Consider the following 19,087-nt stretch of genomic DNA (forward strand, 5'->3'; position numbering starts at 1 on the left):
AGGATACCAGAGCGCTTGAAGGAAACCAACGAGGTCACAGGGAGAACGTGCAAACTCCATACAGTCAGTACCGGTAGTCAACATCAAACTCGTGTCTCTGGCGCTGTATGGCAGCAACTCCACCGCCGCGCCACCGTGGACAATTTACATTTCTTCCAGCGTGCGCGATGCTTTGCTTTTGCCTGTAATTAATTCTACTGCTCGCCTACACATTTTATCGAGCTCAGTTTTACAGGTTTCTTGAAGCTGTCTCCTTCCCAACTGCTCCGCCTCCTCCCAATGTCACGTCATTTGCATCTCTGAGCAGCTGCGATAGAACTCCAAATCCAAGGTCTAAATGTAGATTGGGGATTTATCCAAAGACTTTTGCAGAGTCACAAAGTCAGTGGCACGGAAATCAGGCTCTTCCACCCAACTCCTCCATGCCGACCACAATACCCCTTCTAAGCTAGTCCCACCTGCCTGCGTTTGGCCCTTATCCCCCTAAACCTATCCTATCCATGTAAACCTATCCTATCCATGAGCAGAATGTCATAATCCCTTTTGTACAGTTGTTATTTTGCATATATTCTTTATTCTGAATAAAGTTCATTTTTGGAAAATAACAAGTGGCTTTTACATAGATACATAGAAAATAGGTGCAGGAATAGGCCATTCAGCCCTTCGAGCCTGCACCGCCATTCAATATGATAAATGGTGTTAAAGTACCTGTCTCAACTACCTCCTTGGACAGCTCGTTCCATAATCCCACCACCCTCTGAGTGAAAAGGTTGTCTCTTATGGGCCTGTCCCACTTATACGATTTTTTGTGCGACTACAGGCGACTGCCGCAAGATTTTCAACATGTTGAAAAGTTTTCAGCGACAGTGGCGGCAATTTTTGCTGTCGCAGATTGACGTAGGTGTTGTCGTGGGTTGACGTAGGTGCTGTCGTAGGTTCTCGCCAGGTGTCATAGGTGAATTCCATTAAAATTAGTTCCTGGCGGTCGCCTAAAAAGTCGCCTAAGTGGGACAGGCCCATTAGCTTCCTATTAAATCTTTCTCTCCTCTCTTTAAACCTATGTCCACTGATTCTTGACTCCCCTACCCTGGGTAATACACTCTGTGCAATCACCATATCTATTCACTGCATCATTTATTTTACACCTCTATATGATCACCTGCTATATGGCAGATGGGGCTCGTCGGCCTGGGAAGGCAGTCCATCTAGGAGAGGGAAAACTCTGATTTAAAACCTCCACTGCCTTGTGGCCATATCCAGTCATGGAAAAGGCTCCAGGAGTAAACCTCGAGAAAATCCAGAGTCGGAGCCCCTAAGGCAGTTCATCGTTGTCTACAACCTCGCTCTGGCAGCTCCTGCGATGGCGCTGGTGCCAAACTGTAACGGCCCTGCTGTTCCTTTGGATCGATCAGCGATGTGGAGAGGGGGGACGTGCTGCATGGGCAACAGCCTGTCCTCCATATGACATCGCCCAGGCTTGCATCCGACCAGGATGCATCACCCATGGTCAGTCATGACCGAGAGGGGCCTACTTACTACTTAATATGATCACCCCTCACCCACCTGCGCTCCAAGGTATAATGCCCTTGCCAGCCCAAGCTCTCCCGATAGCTCAGGCCCTTTAGTCCAGGTAACATCCTCGAAAAGATACCGGCAAAATCCTTGTAAATATGCTCGCTCGTACATATATTGCAAACCATTGGGATATTAAACAGGAGATCATAACAGTGAAAATTATATGTATTCCACTGGGAGGAATGACTTTAATGGACCATACAGTCTTATTTAATTTCATGTTAATTTATGTAACAATAAGTAGTCAGCAAGTTCACACGATTGTCTTAAATTGATATCAGTCGAGATGGTGCCATTTAAATTTTAGTATTCCTCTTTACATTGAGGTTTTATTATTCCTATTATGTGACTCATTCTGAAGAGATTTATTTCATAATAACTGTGAGTGAGAAGAAATGCCTGCCAAGGATGGGAATGAAGAGAAAGCTGCAAAGTGACTCATGTTTTATTCGAGTTGTGCTAAGAACCAAAGTTAACTTGGGGTCTGATTTCCTTCACAATGCATGGAGACGCCTTCTTCAGTTAAAATTCTGGAAACTTTACTTAAGGGCCTGTCCCACGAGCATGCGACTCCATGCGGCAAGCGCGACCTAAAGGGCCGGTCCCACCAGCATGCGCCTGTATGCAGTAAGCGCGACCTAACGTGGTGGCTTGAGCCGTACGGCCTCGCGGGGCCGGTCCCACTTCGATCGCTGGAGCCGTATGGAGTTGTGCGGAGCTGGTCCCGACATCGCGCGGGGCTCCGAAAAACCGACCATGTTAAAAAATTCCGCGTGGCAACGGCCTGTCGGCCCGCAGCCACCTCGACGCCGTACGTCACGCGCGAACTTCCCGCGGACTTCGCTCGAACTTCATGTCACTCACTCGACCTCCGTGCGACCCCCGCTTCTGGTTTGGTCGCACTTGCCGCATGCAGGCGCATGCTGGTGGGACCGGCCCTTTAGGTCGCGCTTGCCGCATGGAGTCGCATGCTTGTGGGACAGGCCCTTTAGACATGCAGAACAATAGACAATTGACAATAGGAGCAGGAGTAGGCCATTCGGCCCTTTGAGCCAGCACCGTCATTCAATGTGACCATGGCTGATCATCCCCAATCAGTATCCCGTTTTTGCCTTCTCCCCATATCCCCATAACATTTCAAATGAGAGTCGGTATTGATTAGTTATTTCACGTATTGTGAAGCCATGCTGCAGGCAAGCTGTAATCTTCATCTTTGCTTTATTTATCACAGTAAAAGATCTGTGCATCGTGGGGAAACCTTCTAAAGTGAAACACTAATTGTCTCGCTCTTCACCTATCTTTATCCCATTTTCTGCCCTTCATTGAGGTTTGGTCGGGCAATCTTCCAGGGATACTATTTAGTTTTTAGTTTAGTTTAGAAACACAGCGCAGAAACAGGCCCTTCGGCCCACCGAGTCCACACCGACCAGCAATCCCCGCATATTAACACTACCCTACACACACTAGGGACAATTTTACATTTACATTTACCAAGCCAAGCTTGTACGCCTTTGGAGTGTGGGAGGAAACCGAAGACCTCAGAGAAAACCCTCGCAGGGCAAGGGGAGAACGTACAAACAGCACCCATGGTCAGGATCGAACCCGGGTCTCTAGCGCTGTAAGGCAGTACCTCTACTGCTGTGCCACCGTGCTGCCCTAACAGTGCTGTCAGCAGTAATCATAATCCTACTCTGGAATTATGTCTTTCAATAAAACTAAAATCATGAACAAAAATAACACAAATCTTGTCTGTCCCTGGACTTTGTAAGGGAATCCAAAGATATGCTGGAGTTCTGGGTGCTTTCCATTCAAATATTTTTCCACTTCTGATTTCTAAGGAATTGTGAACCAGCATCTATCATTCCTTCAGCAAAGCATTTCAAATTATAATAGTTAGTTGCGTAAATACAATCCCATTTCAAATCTGATTCTTTTCTCAATTAGCTTAGATATGGATCCCTTAATTGCAGAGTCGAAATGCTTTTCTTTTATTGACTTCATCAAAATCTTTTTCTCCTCCAAGGGCAACAACACTAGGTTACATCAAAACATAAAGTGCTAGAGAGACTCAGCAGGTCAGGCAGCACCTGTGGAGGGAATGGACAGGTGACGTTATGAGTCAGGACCCTTCCTCAGACTCCAGTGAAGACAAACTCCAGTCTGAAGAAGAGTCCCGACCCATTCCTTCCCCATTTTAGTTTAGGTTATGTGAGGTTAGTTTATTGTCACATGTGCCAAGGTACAAAGAAAAGCATTTCTCGTGCATGCTAACCACTCGTGATTACAATAAGGTCGACCACAGTATACCGGTACAGGATAAAGGGAATAACGTTAAGTGCAACATAGAGTCCAGTAAAGTCCAATTAAAGATAGTCCGAGGGTCTCCAATGATATCGGTAGTAAAGAAAGCAAACTCAATGCCAGCATTTATTTCAAGAGGGCTTGTATACAAAAACAGGGATGTAATGGTGAGGCTCTATAAGACGCTGGTCAGGGCACATTTGGAATATTGTGAGCAATTTTGGGCACCGTATCTGAGGAAGGATGTGATGGCTCTGGTGAGGGTCCAGAGGGGGTTTACAAGAATGATCGCAGGAATGAGTAGGTAAACCTATGATGAGCTGAAGAAGGGTCACGACCTGAAACGTCACCCATTCTTTCTCTCCAGAGATGCAGCCTGTCCCGCTGAGTTACTCCAGCTTTTTGTGTCTATCTTCGGTGTGAATGTATGATGAGCGATTGTCGGCACTGGACCTGTACTCGCTGGAGTTTGGAAGAATGAGGGGGGACCTCATTGAAACATACAGAATAGTGAAAGGCTTGGATAGAGTGGATGTGGTGAGGATACTTCCACTAGTGGGAGAGTCTAGGACTAGAGGTCATAGCCTCAGAATTAAAGGACAATCTTTTAGGAAGATGAGGAGAAATTTCTTTAATCAGAGGGTGGTGAATCTGTGGAATTCTTTGCCACAGAAGGCTGCGGAGGCCAAGTCATTGGATATTTTTAAGGCAGAGATGCATTAGATAGATTCTTGTTTAGTACAGGTGTCAGAGGTTATGGGGGAAAGGCAGGAGAATGGGGCTAGGAGAGATAGATCAGCTATGATTGAATGGCGGAATAGACTTGATGGGCCGAATGGACTAATTCTACTCCTATTCCTTATGACCTTAAGATCTTATGAGATAGATAGTAGGTAAAGACCACGGTCCATCTGTGCATCGGTAGAGTTTCTGCCCCTTACAGTGCTCACAGTGCCTGATATCCCGACTACGGGCACTGTCTGTATGGAGTGTGTATATTCGCCCCGTGATAGGATAGTGTTAATGTGCGGGGACCGCTGGTCGGCCGAAGAGCTTGTTTCCGCGCTGTATCTCTAAACTCAACAGTCTAATTGATTTTAGGATGGTTCAGTTGCCGATAAACACAGATGCCACCTGACCCACTGAGCTCTTCTTGCACTTTTTTATTTGTTCAAGATTCCAGCATCTGCAGGTTTAACACAATACAAACTTACATATTATGTTTAAACATAGCATTTAATTCTCAAATTGAACGAAAATATTTCACATCATAACCAGACTTCCCACCATTTAAAGCAAGTCATGAACTATTTGCAACTTCTTCATCCTAAATTTTTGTTTCAAATTGTCCTGAGAAGAGTGGATCAGCAAATAATTGCCAGTTTATTCAGGTAGCAACATCTTCAAGAGGCTGGTGAAGAAATATGGAGAATTTGACCAATGGATTAAATGGCGATTAGCAGTTGCCAAGTTATAAAAGTTACCCGACTTTAGGTCAGACAAATAGACACCATGGTATTATTCTAGTAAATCTGGTAAATCTACTGTACCTGAAGTAGAATTAATCCTGTGGGAGTTTGTTCCCTTAGCTGTACTTGCCATAGAGGGAGTACAGAGAAGGTTCACCAGACTGATTCCTGGGATGTCACGACTTTCATATGAAGAAAGACTGGATAGACTCGGCTTGTACTCGCTAGAATTTAGAAAATTGAGGGGGGATCTTATAGAAACTTACAAAATTCTTAAGGGGTTGGACAGGCTAGATGCAGGAAGATTGTTCCCGATGTTGGGGAAGTCCAGAACAAGGGGGTCACAGTTTAAGGATAAGGGGGAAATCTTTTAGGACCGAGATGGGAAAAACATTTTTCACACAGAGAGTGGTGAATCTCTGGAATTCTCTGCCACAGAAGGTAGTTGAGGCCACAGTTCATTGGCTATATTTAAGAGGGAGTTAGATGTGGCCCTTGTGGCTAAAGGGATCAGGGGGTATGGAGAGAAGGCAGGTACAGGATACTGAGTTGGATGATCAGCCATGATCATATTGAATAGTGGTGCAGGCTCGAAGGGCTGAATGGCCTACTCCTGCACCTATTTTCTATGTTTCTATGTTTCTATGAACCTGTGAATGAACGAATCACCACTACTGAACGTGTGTGACCACTGCTCAATGTCCAGTAACGACCAGTGAAGATATGATTGAACAACAATTACTGATACTGTTTGGCTTGGCTGCCTTTCTGACTCAGTTGTATGGGATAAATGCTGTCCAGCATGAAATGTTTGTCATCAATGGGAAAACACCTCGTAAACACTGTGAAATATTGTGACCCAAAGGCTCTGCTTTTCTTTGGCAATTATATATCAAACCATCCTTTAGACCCGACAGAGACCAGCTATTTATTTTCCATTACATGTACAATACCTTTTGATGTATAATGGTCCTGCCATGTGTAAACTACAGTTGCAAAGATAGATCAGAAGCTGGGTAGTCTGTTCCTGATGTCTCAAGCTGATTTTTACTTCGAAAACTGAGACCTGGGTCCAACATCAAGCAGTATCCACAACAAACTATCACAATACTCTTATTAGTTTATTTTAGTTTAGAGATACAACATGGAACCAGGCTCTTCGGCCCACTGAGTCAGCGCCAACCAGCGATCCCTGCACACTAACATCATCCCATACGTGCTAGGGACAATTTACAATTGTACCAAACTAATTAACCTACAAACCTGTACGTTCTTGAAGTGTGGGAGGAAACCGAAGATATCGGAAAAAATCCACGTGGTCACGGCGAGAATGTACAAACTCTGTACAGACAAGCACCCATAGTCAGGATTGAACCCGGGTCTCTGGCGTTGTAAGGCAGTAATTCTACCGCTGTGCCACCGCCTTTTAAGAATGTATTCTTAGGACATGGACCATTTATCGATGGGAGAGTTTAGTGGTTCTTGTTAATTGTATTAAATAGTTGGCAAAGGACTTCCCTTTAAACCTATTGCAGCACTTATGATAACCAGGACTCTCAGCTTATGCAGGGAATGAATATCTAGGAATAAACACTTCCTCATTTATGCTCCATATTTATCTTTAACAATTCGGAATCCATACCAATAAATGTCTTCAAAACTATCTAAAGGGCGCAGCACAATGGTAGAGTTGCTGCCTTGCAGTGCTGAGGACCCCAGTTCTATCCTGACTACGGGTCCATCTCTATGGACTTTGTACATTCTCCCCGTGACCGTGTGAGTTTGCAACAAAAAAGCATTTATTGTACCTCGTACATGTGACAATAAACTAAACTAAACAATGAAAAAAGATTATTTGAATTTTATTAAGAAATCGTTTGTGGGAGCTTGGAAAGTGCAAAAAGGAACATCTTTTTATGTCTTCAGACTATACTTGATCGGACTTTGCACCAAAAGCTATTCCCTTATCATGTATCTATATACTGTAAATGGCTTGATTGTAACCATATATTGTCTTTCTGCTGTATAAGAAGGAACTGTAGATGCTGGTTTAAACCGAAGATAGACACAAAAAGCTGGAGTAACTCAGAGGGACAGGCGGCATCTCTGGAGAGAAGGAATGGGCGATGTTTCAGGTCGAGACCCTTCTTCAGACCCGAAACATCACCCATTCCTTCTCTCCAGAGATGCTGCCTGTCCCGCTGAGTTGCTCCAGCTTTGTGTGTCTATCTTCTTGCCTTACCGCTGACTGGACAGCGCGCGGCAAAAGCTTTCCGCCTACCTCGGTACACGTGACAATAAACTAAATTGAACTGAAAAGAGATGGGAGAGATGCCATCTAAATGCAAAACACGGAGGTTGCATTAATATCGAGACACAAGGAACAGCAGATGCTGGAGACTTGAGCAAAACACAAAGTGCTGGAGGAACTTAGTGGGTCAGACAGCATTGGGGAAGGGAGTGGACATAGTGTTTTGGGTCAGGACTTTTCTTCAGACCGATCACCCCTAAAGAAGGTTGGTACGTGAAACATCGTCTATCCATTCCCTCCACTGATGCTGCCTGACCTACTGATTTTCTCCAACACTTTGTGTTTTGCTCAAGGTTCCAGCATTTGGCATTCATTGTGTCTTGATTTAAATACCACCCTGTTCTGAGGATTAAAGTATTTTACCTGTGTGGTTGTGAGGGGCTCTAGGGGTGAAAATAACTCTGTTACCAACACACACAGAGTTCTCGCCTTGTAGGATGCAAAATTGCTTCCATGACAATTTGTTTGTGTCTGCAAGTCTCCCATTTATTGTCCTGCTTTTCAGGGTTTGAAATCTCGGAGTACCAGAAGAGACAAGCTGCAATGACCGTGAGAAAGGTCAGCAAACAGAAAGGTGAGCACATTTTCCTTATAATTATCTTCCAGCAGACAGTATGATCAAGTATTTATTGTCATCGGCACAAGTATTGATTAGTAGGACTGGATGTGACAATCCCTAAGGTTTTTCACTACAATTGGCATTTGGTATTCTTGGGGATGACCACTAGGTGATTTTGCTACCAATCAGACACATCTTCAGTTGTGAACCTCAACGTCACTGGGTGTTTCGGCCTTTTATCACAAGACGCCCTCAGTCGAGGCAGGCCCACCGCAGGGTGATCAGACCCGGGTATGTGTCTTATTGTTAGCCTCTAGATGGTCACGTGGCAGCCCAGACAGCATCTTTTCTCTTCAGCCACCGCTGACTGTGGCTGGTTGTGTTCTGGACTCGTGTCCGTTGGTGGGACAGTACTTGGTTGAGCTTCACCTGGGGTGCTGATACCCTGTGGACTGTGGTGGTTCACCTGCCACTGGACACAAAGACACAAAGACACAATGAAGATCTCGCTTGTAACAGCATCTCAGGTACATGGACATGGATTATGCACAAAAACAAATTATATATAATTTATTTTTAAGACGGTGGAACGAAATAGATTGTGCAATAAAAGCAAGACGTTGGTGCAATAACACAATTAGAAAACAAGTCCATGATAGTGCAAGAGGTGGACACAAAAATCTGGAGTAACTCAGCGGGACAGGCAGCATCTCTGGAGAGAAGGAATGGGTGACACTTCGAGTCGAGACCCTTCTCCAGAGATACTGCCTGTCCAGCTGAGTTACTCCAGCATTTTGTGTCTATCTTTGATTGAAACCAGTTCCTTCCAACACAGTCTACTAGTCCGCAGTGTTACGCCAGGTACACCACGTAGGCTTTGCGTGGGTTCATATTCTTGGAGGCTACTCTGACGTCTGCCTCAGAGACTGAGATCACTGGATCCCAGGGTCTGTGGGATCTCCTGTAGGGGTGTCATTGTTCTCCCTTTCAAAGCACCTATGAGAGACGTTGGTCATATCTGGAAGCGATGCGCTGCACCACTTATGCTTCACAATTGTGCCTGAGCATGCAGACCCTGCCACAGTGGCGCAGCGGTAGGGACCAGTACAGCGTCCCTTGTAGCCAAGGTGCGGAGAGCAAGGCGCACCGCCACTCCACCTAGGGTCCGTAGGGGGAGGAGCGGCTTTGCTGTCAGCGACCGGAGAACTGGTGACAGGATCTAGGGGGTGGGCAGGGCCGAAGATGTCCTGGTTGGGTTGCTCCTAGGCCTGGCCAAGCTGGCCATCCGCGAGTCACGGCGCTAGGCGGAAGAGGGCTTTGCCCGAGCCAGATGCTCGCCCCTTTTCCGGGGTTACGTCCGCGCCTGGGTGGTGCTAGAGAGCGACATAGTTGTATAGTAGTTATTTAGTATATTTGTAAGGATTGTAACATAGATGTTTGAAAATTTAGTGTCTTGATAATTTGGAGATCTTGTACTGTGGTGTGTTTGGTTTTTGTATCGTGATTGTAATTAAATCAATTATTTTTGATTAAAAAAAAACAAAAACAAAAAAAAACAGTGGCGCAGCGGTAGAGTTGCTGCCTCACAGCGCCAGAGTCCTGGGTCCGATCCTGACTGCGGGTGCTGCCTGTGTGGAACTTGTACGTTCTCCCTGTGACCGCGTGGGTTTTCTCCAGGTGCTCCTGTTTCCTCCTGTACTCTGCCACTGCGCTGCCGTGCAGAGTACAGAATATGCAATTGTGAATTATACACTTGCATATTTTATTCAATAATTGATAGAATATTTTGAGGAGACTGAGAAATGTTTTAGTCAATGATGTGAAAAGCCTGAACTACCAACAAACGTTACACTTTCCAACATTGTGCTATGGGCAGTGGTCATCAGCACATATCCTCCTGTTCATGATGCATGCTACGTAATATTCTGTCTACAAAGAGTTTGAAGAATAATATGCAGAGCATGCCAAAGTCTTCCATACTCTGATAATGCACAAACATCTTGCATGTTAAACACAAATATTCCAGAACATAGCAAAGGCCTTAGGGCAAGTGAATGCAACAGCAAACTAAAATAGTTTCTTACCTAAGGCAGTTTAGGAACCACACAGTTTAATTCATGGTCGATTAGTAAATGTTGGTGGAGCTACATGCAAAACCATTGCAATCCGCGTAGCGCCCATTAGTGACTTCAAAGGCATGGTTATTCAATGTCCCGAGGGATAAAACCACTATTTGATTATCGGACAAAGGACTGGTACAAATTGAGCCTCTTCAAGAAAGATTGGTATCATCGTGGCGGTAGGGTGACACATTGGTAGAGTTGCTGCCTTACAGCACCAGAGACCCGGGTTCGATCCTGAATACGGGTGCTATCTGTACCGAGTTTGTACATTGTCCCCGTGACCTACGTGGGTTTTCTCCGGGTGCTTTGGTTTCCACCCACACCCCACAGGTTTGTGGGCCAATTGGCTTGGAAAAAGTAGTAAATCATCCCTGGTGTGTAGGATAGTGTTAGTGTGTGGGGGTCGCTGGTCTGCAAGGACTCGGTGTGCCTAAGGACCTGTTTCCGTGCTGTATCTGTAAACTAAGCTAAACTAAACTAAATTTGGAATTGATGGATCTTCATATTGGATGATAGTGCCTCCTAAAACGGGTAACCCATCAAGAATTGCCATCTAAACCTACATATGAAAATCAATGGTCAAGTGCAGGGGTACCTGTAGAATCAAAATGAGGCACAAGTATTTCAACCAGGAAAGAGTGAAAAGGGAACTTGCATTAATCCATGTGTTTAAGAAGGAACTGCAGATGCTGGAAAATTGAAGGTACACAAAAATGCTGGAGAAACTCAGCGGGTGCAGCAGCACCTATGGAGCGAAGGAAATAGGCAACGTTTCGGGCCGAAACCCTTCTTCAGACTTTATGTAGTTTAAATTATAACTATTCTAAACACTAAACCCTTCGGGGTTTCGGCCCGAAACGTTGCCTATTTCCTTCGCTCCATAGATGCTGCTGCACCCGCTGAGTTTCTCCAGCATTTTTGTGTACCTTGCATTAATCCATGTTGAAATCAGTCAGAGCAATTATAAAATGTACCAAGGTATGGTGAATCTGAGGGTGGGTGCCAACTACCATGCAAAACGTATCCTTCAACTAGTTCATGTTTCTGTGACATATTCAGTTTTAGTTGGTTAACCATTTTAAATTCATTCTCTTAAATGAATAAAAAACATTGTTCATTTCATTTTGCCAACGTTATTTTACAGATAATTGGGTAAGCCTGTGGGTTTAAACTCACAGTGTGTGTGTGTGTGTGTGTGTGTGTGTGTGTGTGTGTGTGTGTGTGTGTGTGTGTGTGTGTGTGTGTGTGTGTGTGTGTGTGTGTATGTGTGTGTGTGTGTGTGTGTGTGCGTGCGTGTGTGCGCGTGTGTGCGTGCATGTGTGTGCGTGCGTGTGTGTGTGTGTGTGTGGTGTTCAAGTCATATTTACTTTAGAATAAAAATAAATGTCATTTTTAAAATCTTTAGTTTTTGCTCACGGTATTCTGGGAAGTTGAGATCGACTGAAGAGAAGAGTATTCTGAATCTGAATCTATCTTTCCATCTGGTGATGTAAATTTGCATTTTAAAGGAGCCTGTAGCTATGCCAGTAGTATTTTTAGAATGCTTTTGTTCAGCAAAGAGGCCAGTGTGCATAACAACTACTCTACAAAATGAAGAATATGTGGAAAATACTGACTTTTAAATTGATTTTCACACCCCAATATAGAAACATTGGCTATTTGCAAGTCAGTGAGCAGCTGTTTTACCATCGGTATTTATGTAAATGTAAGCTCAAACCAAGGACTAGTGCCAGGAATAACTCCCCACCAGAGAAGTTAACATCATACTGATGTGAGCAAGCTGGCATCATTTAGATCTTTCTAATTGATATCCTTCCTGTTCCTATGATGCACTTCCACTTAGACATTGGTCCAAGAACATAGATAGAGTGGACCTGGGAAAAATGGACAATGACAATGTCCTCCATACTGTCATACAGACCATCACCTATCATGTTCTCCAAAGATGCTGCCTGACTCACTGAGTTACTCCAGCATTTCGTGTCTACTTTTGGTACCGACCAGCATCTGCAGTTCCTTTTAATTACTTCTACTGGGCACATGGAGAAGAAGTGCCTTTTCCAATGATTCTTCCAGTGAGACATGCGTGTATCAACCCCATGTACTGGTCTGCATCTTAAGGTCACAAGGTCATGAGTGATAGGAGCTGAATTAGGCCATTCGGCCCATCAAGTCTACTTCGCCATTCAAACATGGCTGATGTATCTCTCCCACCTAACCCCATTCTCCTGCCTTCTCCCCATAACCCCTGACACCCGAGGTTTCCATTTGAGCCTAAGAGCAGGAATATGAAGAGAATGGTTACAAGACAATATGCTGCAGATAAATCGCAAAGCTGAGCACTGAATATGCATAACACCACATATGCTGGGTAAAAGGTTTAATTCCATCACGCTGAACCTTTGGAAAGGCTGTGGGTAGTTTAAATTTCCCAATTTTAAAAAAAAACTAGTAACTCAGTTGCATTTTTTATAGTATTTCACAACGGATAGTTCAACTATTCCCCATATGAAATGTGATCACGTGAAATGTGATAATGATAATTTTAAGGTCACTTTGTGACACTCTGGAAAAGACCTCGGGTATTCACAGCTGCAGGGGATTACCCAATGTGATTACTACATTAGCCACACTTGGGACAACGTCATTTCCAGTCTCTTTGGTCCTCTTTGGCTAAGATTTAGCCAATCCCAAAATAATATAGTCCAAATTAGGCACTCTTTAGGGAGATAGTAATGGACTGAGATGCCCAGATGGTATGTGCTTTACTCAACATTGCCCCTTTGGAAATATCCCCACCATATTTCTAATATGGGTGGCACGGTGGCACAGCATAGGAGGTGCTGCCTTACAGCGCCAGAGACCCGGATTTGATCTTGACCACGGGTGCTGTCTGTACGAAGTTTGCATGTTCTTCCCTGACCGCTTGGGTTTCCCCCGGGTGCTCCGGCTTCCTCCCACACTCCAAAGACATACAGGTTTGTAGCTTGACAAAAATGCTGGAGAAACTCAGCGGGTGAGGCAGCATCTATGGAGCGAAGGAAATAGGCAACGTTTCGGGTCGAGACCCTTCTTCAGACAGACTTCTTCAGACTGTCTGAAGAAGGGTCTCGACCCGAAACTTTGCCTATTTCCTTTGCTCCATAGATGCTGCCTCACCTGCTGAGTTTCTCCAGTATTTTTGTCTACCTTCGATTTTCCAGCATCTGCAGTTCCTTCTTAAACAGGTTTGTAGCTTAATTGGTTTCGGCAAACAATTGTAAATTGTCCCTAGTGTGTTTGATAGTGCTAGTGTATGGGGATCACTGGTCGGCGCGGACCTGGTGAGCCGAAGGGGCAAAATCTGCACTGTATCACTAAAGTAAACTAAACTACTTTAGAGTCATAGAGACCTACTGCACAGGAACATGCCCTTCAGCCCAATGCATCCATGCCGACCAAGATGCCCCATCTAAGCTGGTTGCATTTGCCTGCATTTGTCCCATATCCCTCTAAACCTTTCCCCATCCACATGACAAACAATTGGGAAATAACTTAAACAAACATACTTCCAGACTTTCCATTTGCCCTCTTTAGAAATGAATGTATTTTTGATGTACATGAGAGTCCACATTGTGTTATTCATGAGGGAAATGTCCTATTATATTTCCTGCCAGAAGCATCGTTTAAAAATGCATGTGTTATTCAACCTTGTAAAGTTTCAGAGGAAAATAAGAAACGTAAAATAAAGCAGCGTAAAGTCTAAACTTAGACCGGACATCCAGAAATATTTCCGTAGATAGATAATGATCGAATGTTGGAATAGCTTCCAGGAAAATACGTTCAGGGTACTGGATCCTAGTGAGAAATGATGGGTGTCTGGTAAGATGCTGGCATCAATAATTTGTAAGGATATCGCGTGCAAACGGCTGAGGTTTTCCCAGAGTTATTTATTTAATTTAGAAACAAGGAACCACAGGTGCTGTTTTACAAAGAAAGACCCAGAGAAGTGCTGGAGTAACTCAGCGGGTGAGGCAGCACCTCTGGAGATCAAGGATTGGTGATGTTTCCTCTGTGTCCCTCTGTAATTCTGCCGTCGCACCCTCTCCCCCCCAGACAGAAGAAGGATAGAGTTTCCCCGATCCTCAGCTTTTACCCCACCAGCCTCCGCACCGAACATATCATTCTCATAAGATCATGTGATAGGAGCAGATTTATGCCATTCGGCCCATCAAGCCTACTCCGCCATTCAATCATGGCTGATCTATCTCTCCCTCCTAACCGCATTCTCCTGCCTTCTCCCCATGACCTCTGACACCCGCACTAATCAAGAACTCTGGCATTTCTCTCACCTCCAATGTGATCCCACTTTCAGTCACATCTTCCTACCCCCTCTCCTTTCCGCCTTCTGCAGAGACCACTCCCTCCACAACTCCTTCGTTCACTCATCCATTCCCACCCAAACCACTCCTTCCCAAGTACTTTCCCTTGCAACTGCTGGAGATGTAACACCAGTCCCTATATCTCCTTCCTCACTTCCCTTCCAGGGATCCCAGCAGTCCTTCCAGGTGGGACAGAGGTTCACGTGCACCTCCTCTAACCTCATCTAATGCATTCATTGCTCCTGATGTGGCCGCCTGTACATCGGCGAGACCAAGTGTAGACTCAACCACCATTTCACCGAAATGGGCGGCACGGTGGCGCAGCGGTAGAGTTGTTGCCTTGCAGCGAATGCAGCGCCGGAGACCCGGGTTTGATCCCGACTACGGGTGCCTGTCTGTACGGAGTTTGTACGCTCTCCCCGTGACTTGCGTGAGTTTTCTCCGAGATCTTCGGTTTCCTCCCACACTTCAAAGATGTACAGGTATGTAGGTTAATTGGCTTGGTGAATGTAAAAATGGTCCCTAGTGGGTGTAGGATAGGGACAACAGATGGCGCAATGGTGGCAGCCGAAGTGTTCGGCTGGCAACCGAAAGGTAGCCGGTTCGAATCCCGCTTGGAGTGCATACTGTCGTTGTGTCCTTGGGCAAGACACTTCACCCACCTTTGCCCGTGTGTGAATGTGTGTGAGTGATTGGTGGTGGTCGGAGGGGCCGTAGGCGCAGATTGGCAGCCACGCTTCCATCAGTCTGCCCCAGGGCAGCTGTGGCTACAGAAGTAGCTTACCACCACCGAGTGTGACTGTGGCTACAGAAGTAGCTTACCACCACCGAGTGTGACTGAGGAGTGAATGAATAATGCGATGTAAAGCGCCTTGAGTATTAGAAAGGCGCTATATAAATCCCATCCATTATTATTATTATTAGGATAGTGTTAATATGCGGGGATCCGGTGGGCCGAAAGAGCCTGTTTCCGCGCTGTGTCTCTAAACCAAACACGTGCTCAGTCTCCAAAGGCCTATTTGCCCATCATTTCAACTCCTCTTCCCATTCCCACACTGACCGTTCTGCTTTGGGCCTCCTCAATTGCCAGAGTGAGGCCACACACAATCTGGAGGAACAGCTCCTTGTAATCCACTTGAGTAGCTGACAACCCAGTGCAGGAACATTGAATTCTCCAATATCTTTCTTTTCATCTCTGCCCTTTGTCCAACTAATTGCCAATCAGAAGCCATCGGTATCCACCTATTGATCGACACAAAAAGCTGGAGTAACCCAGCGGGACAGGCAGCATTTCTGGAGAGAAGGAATGCCGCAAATATCTCCTTCTATCTCATCCCGGCAACAAATGAAGGGCACGGCATTAGCTCTTAGTTTAGTTTAGAGATACAGCGTGGAAACAGGCCCTTCGGCCCACCGAGTTTGTGTTGGCCGGCGATCCCTGCACACTAATACCATCCTAAACGCATTAGGGACAATTTACAATTTTCCCGAAGCCAATTGAACTACAAGCCTGTACGTCTTTTTGGAGTGTGGGAGGAAACCGGAGCACCTGGAGAAAACCCATGCAGGTCACGGAGAGAACATAGAAACGCTATGTGGAGAGCACTGTAGTCAGAATCGAACCCCGGTTTCTGGGGCCAGCAACTCTACCACTGCGCCTCTGTCCCACTCGATGGTTTCAGATGATTTGCAATACTACCACAACAGTGGTCTGAAATTAAACCACTAATAGAAACATAGAAACATAATTGCAGGAGTAGGCCATTCGGCCCTTTGAGCCAGCATTGCCATTCAACATGATCATGGCTGATCATCCAAAATTTGTTCCTTTTTCTCCATATCCCTTGATTCCGTTAGCCCTAAGAGCGAAATCTAACTCTCTCTTGAAAACATCCAGTGATTTGGCCTGCACTGCCTTCTGTGGCAGAGAATTCCACAGATTCACAACTCTCTGGGTGAAAAAGTTTTTCCTCATCTCAGTCCTAAATGGCCTACCCCTTATTCTTAAAATGGTTCTGGACCCCCCCCAACATCGGGAACATTTTTCCTGCATCTAGATCCACCGTTCAATCCTTGAAGAATTTTATATGTTTCTATAAGATCCCCTCTCCTCCTTCTAAATTCCAGTGAATACAAGCCCAGTCGACCCATTATTTCGTCATATGTCAATCCCGCCATCCCGGGAATGAACCTGGTGAACCTACGCTGCACTCCCTAAATAGCAATAATGTCCTTCCTCAAATTAGGAGACCAAAATTGCACACAATACTCCAGGTGTGATCTCACTAGGGCCCTATTCTGCAGTAGGACCTCCTTGCTCTTAAACTCAAATCCTCTCGCAATGAAGGCCAACATGCCATTAGCTTTCTTCACTGCCTGCTGTACCTGCATGCTTACTTTCAGTGACTGATGTACAAGCACACCCAGGTCTCATTGCACCTCCACTTTTCCTAATCTGACACCATTCCAATAATAATCTGCCTTCCTGTTCTTGCCACCAAAGTGGAGAACCTCCCATTTATCCACATTATACTGCATCTGCCATGCATCTGCCCACTCACCCAACCTATCCAAATCACCCTGCAGCCTCATAGCATCCTCCTCACAGCTCACACTGCCACCCAGCTTTGTGTCATCCACAAACTTGGAGATGTTACATTTAATTCCCTCGTCTAAATCGTTAATATATATTGTAAATAGCTGGGGTCCCAGCACCGAGCCTTGCGGCACCCCACTCGTCACTGCGTTACTACAACATGTTACTGCTGTGTAGGAAGGAACTGCAGATGCCGTTTAAACCGAAGATAGACCAAAGATTAAACTGAGGAAGGGTCTCGACCCGAAATTTCACCTATTCCTTTTCTCCAGAGATCAGTTTAGTTTATTGTCATATGTACCGAGGTACAGCGAAAATATTTTTGTTGCGTTCAAACCAGTTAGCGGAAAGACAATGCATAATTACAATCTATCCATTTACAGTGTACAGATACATGAGAAGGGATGCTGTCTGACACACAATGTTACTGCTGTAGTGTATATTAAATATTAGCCTGATATTAAATATTGTATTTTGAGAGAGTTCAGGTGATCGAGTGACAATGTCTAATGACTTATTTTCTCGTTTCAGGAGTGAACTACACAAGGTCATTACCTCCCTCGTACCCAGCACCACCTGATCCTCTCCACCAGAGGAACTTCATGCTCACTGACGGCATACCTCAGGGGTCAATGTATGAACTAACGGAGCCTAAACGCAGTCAGTCTCCCTTCTGGCAGAACTTCAGTAGGTTAACACCATTTAAAAAGTAACAGGTCGTGTTGGTTTCGGAGGACCTTGCTCTAGACATTTATTCTTGGCAGTTAAAAACAAAGAGTGGACCAACAAACCATGTTTGGATCATGGATCTCGATGACTTAAAAAACCTCTGCTGATACCTTTCCATGCTGAGCCTTGGTTCAAAACAACATTTTATCTGATTATTTCTTAGTGTGATTCAGCTGTTCATAAAGCATACAACACGTAACAACAGAGAGTCAGGAAGGGAAACTGAAATTCAGACTAAGCCTTCATTGCATTCCTTCATTTGTGATTCTGTGGATCTAGATTTTCTCCGTAGTGCACTGTATTGCATCTGTGTACACACAGGCACAGACAGACTTACACACTCACACTCACACACATTCATGCACCCATCTTGCTTCTAAAAGCTTATTACATATAAGAGTATGAAGTGTGTTTTATTGCTTGATCAGTTTTACATAAACTACTGCCGATATTTTAATGACTTATATCACAACCATGCTTTTGATGATTTAATATATAACCATGTGCTGATGTGATATGTTGTACTGATTGAACAGTTCCTTCGGCACGGTGGCACAGCGGTAGAGTTGCTGCCCTAGACCCGAGTTTGATCCTGACTACGGGTGCTGACTGTACGGAGTTTGTACGTTCTCCCCGTGACCTGCGTGGGTTTTCCCCCGGAGCTCTGGTTTCCTTCCACACTCCAAAGACGTACAGGTTTGTAGGCTAATTGGCTTGGTAAAATTGTAAATTGTCCCTGGTGCGCGTCGGATAGCGTTAGTGTGCGGAGATCACTGGTCGGCGTGGACTCGGTGGGCCGAAGGGCCTGTTTCCATGCTATATCTCAAAACTAAACTAAACTAATCTCAATTTGAAGGGTTTAGGAATAACTCACGGCATTACTACCAGTATTTGTGGAGTTGGTAATTATTAGGAAGGCTAGATTCAAATTGACAAAGCAATTCCTTTGCCCTCTTTATCTGTGTGGTTGTTTAAAAGCCAACACTTTTTTTAGCGTACAACAAAATCTTTCAGCAGATTGGATATATAACTATAACGTTTTGACCAGAGAATCAATTGCTTA

The 19,087-nt window shown here is 45.0% G+C and overlaps 1 protein-coding gene across 6 annotated transcripts in view; it reads left to right on the top strand.

The window, feature by feature from the left end:
• arhgef9 (Cdc42 guanine nucleotide exchange factor 9) overlaps positions 1 to 18,539 on the top strand; it is a 244,697-nt gene extending 226,158 nt beyond the window's left edge. For all 6 annotated transcript variants that reach the window (XM_033030722.1, XM_033030724.1, XM_033030725.1 and 3 more), the window contains 2 exons: positions 8,162 to 8,230; positions 17,827 to 18,539. In XM_033030722.1, the coding sequence (XP_032886613.1) occupies positions 8,162 to 8,230; positions 17,827 to 18,008 (251 nt within the window). In that variant the 3' untranslated portion in view covers positions 18,009 to 18,539. The remainder of the gene's footprint in view (positions 1 to 8,161; positions 8,231 to 17,826) is intronic.
• The last annotated feature ends 548 nt before the right edge of the window (positions 18,540 to 19,087 follow it).

The sequence above is a fragment of the Amblyraja radiata genome, chromosome 12 (assembly GCF_010909765.2).
Source record: "Amblyraja radiata isolate CabotCenter1 chromosome 12, sAmbRad1.1.pri, whole genome shotgun sequence".
Taxonomy (NCBI): domain Eukaryota; kingdom Metazoa; phylum Chordata; class Chondrichthyes; order Rajiformes; family Rajidae; genus Amblyraja; species Amblyraja radiata.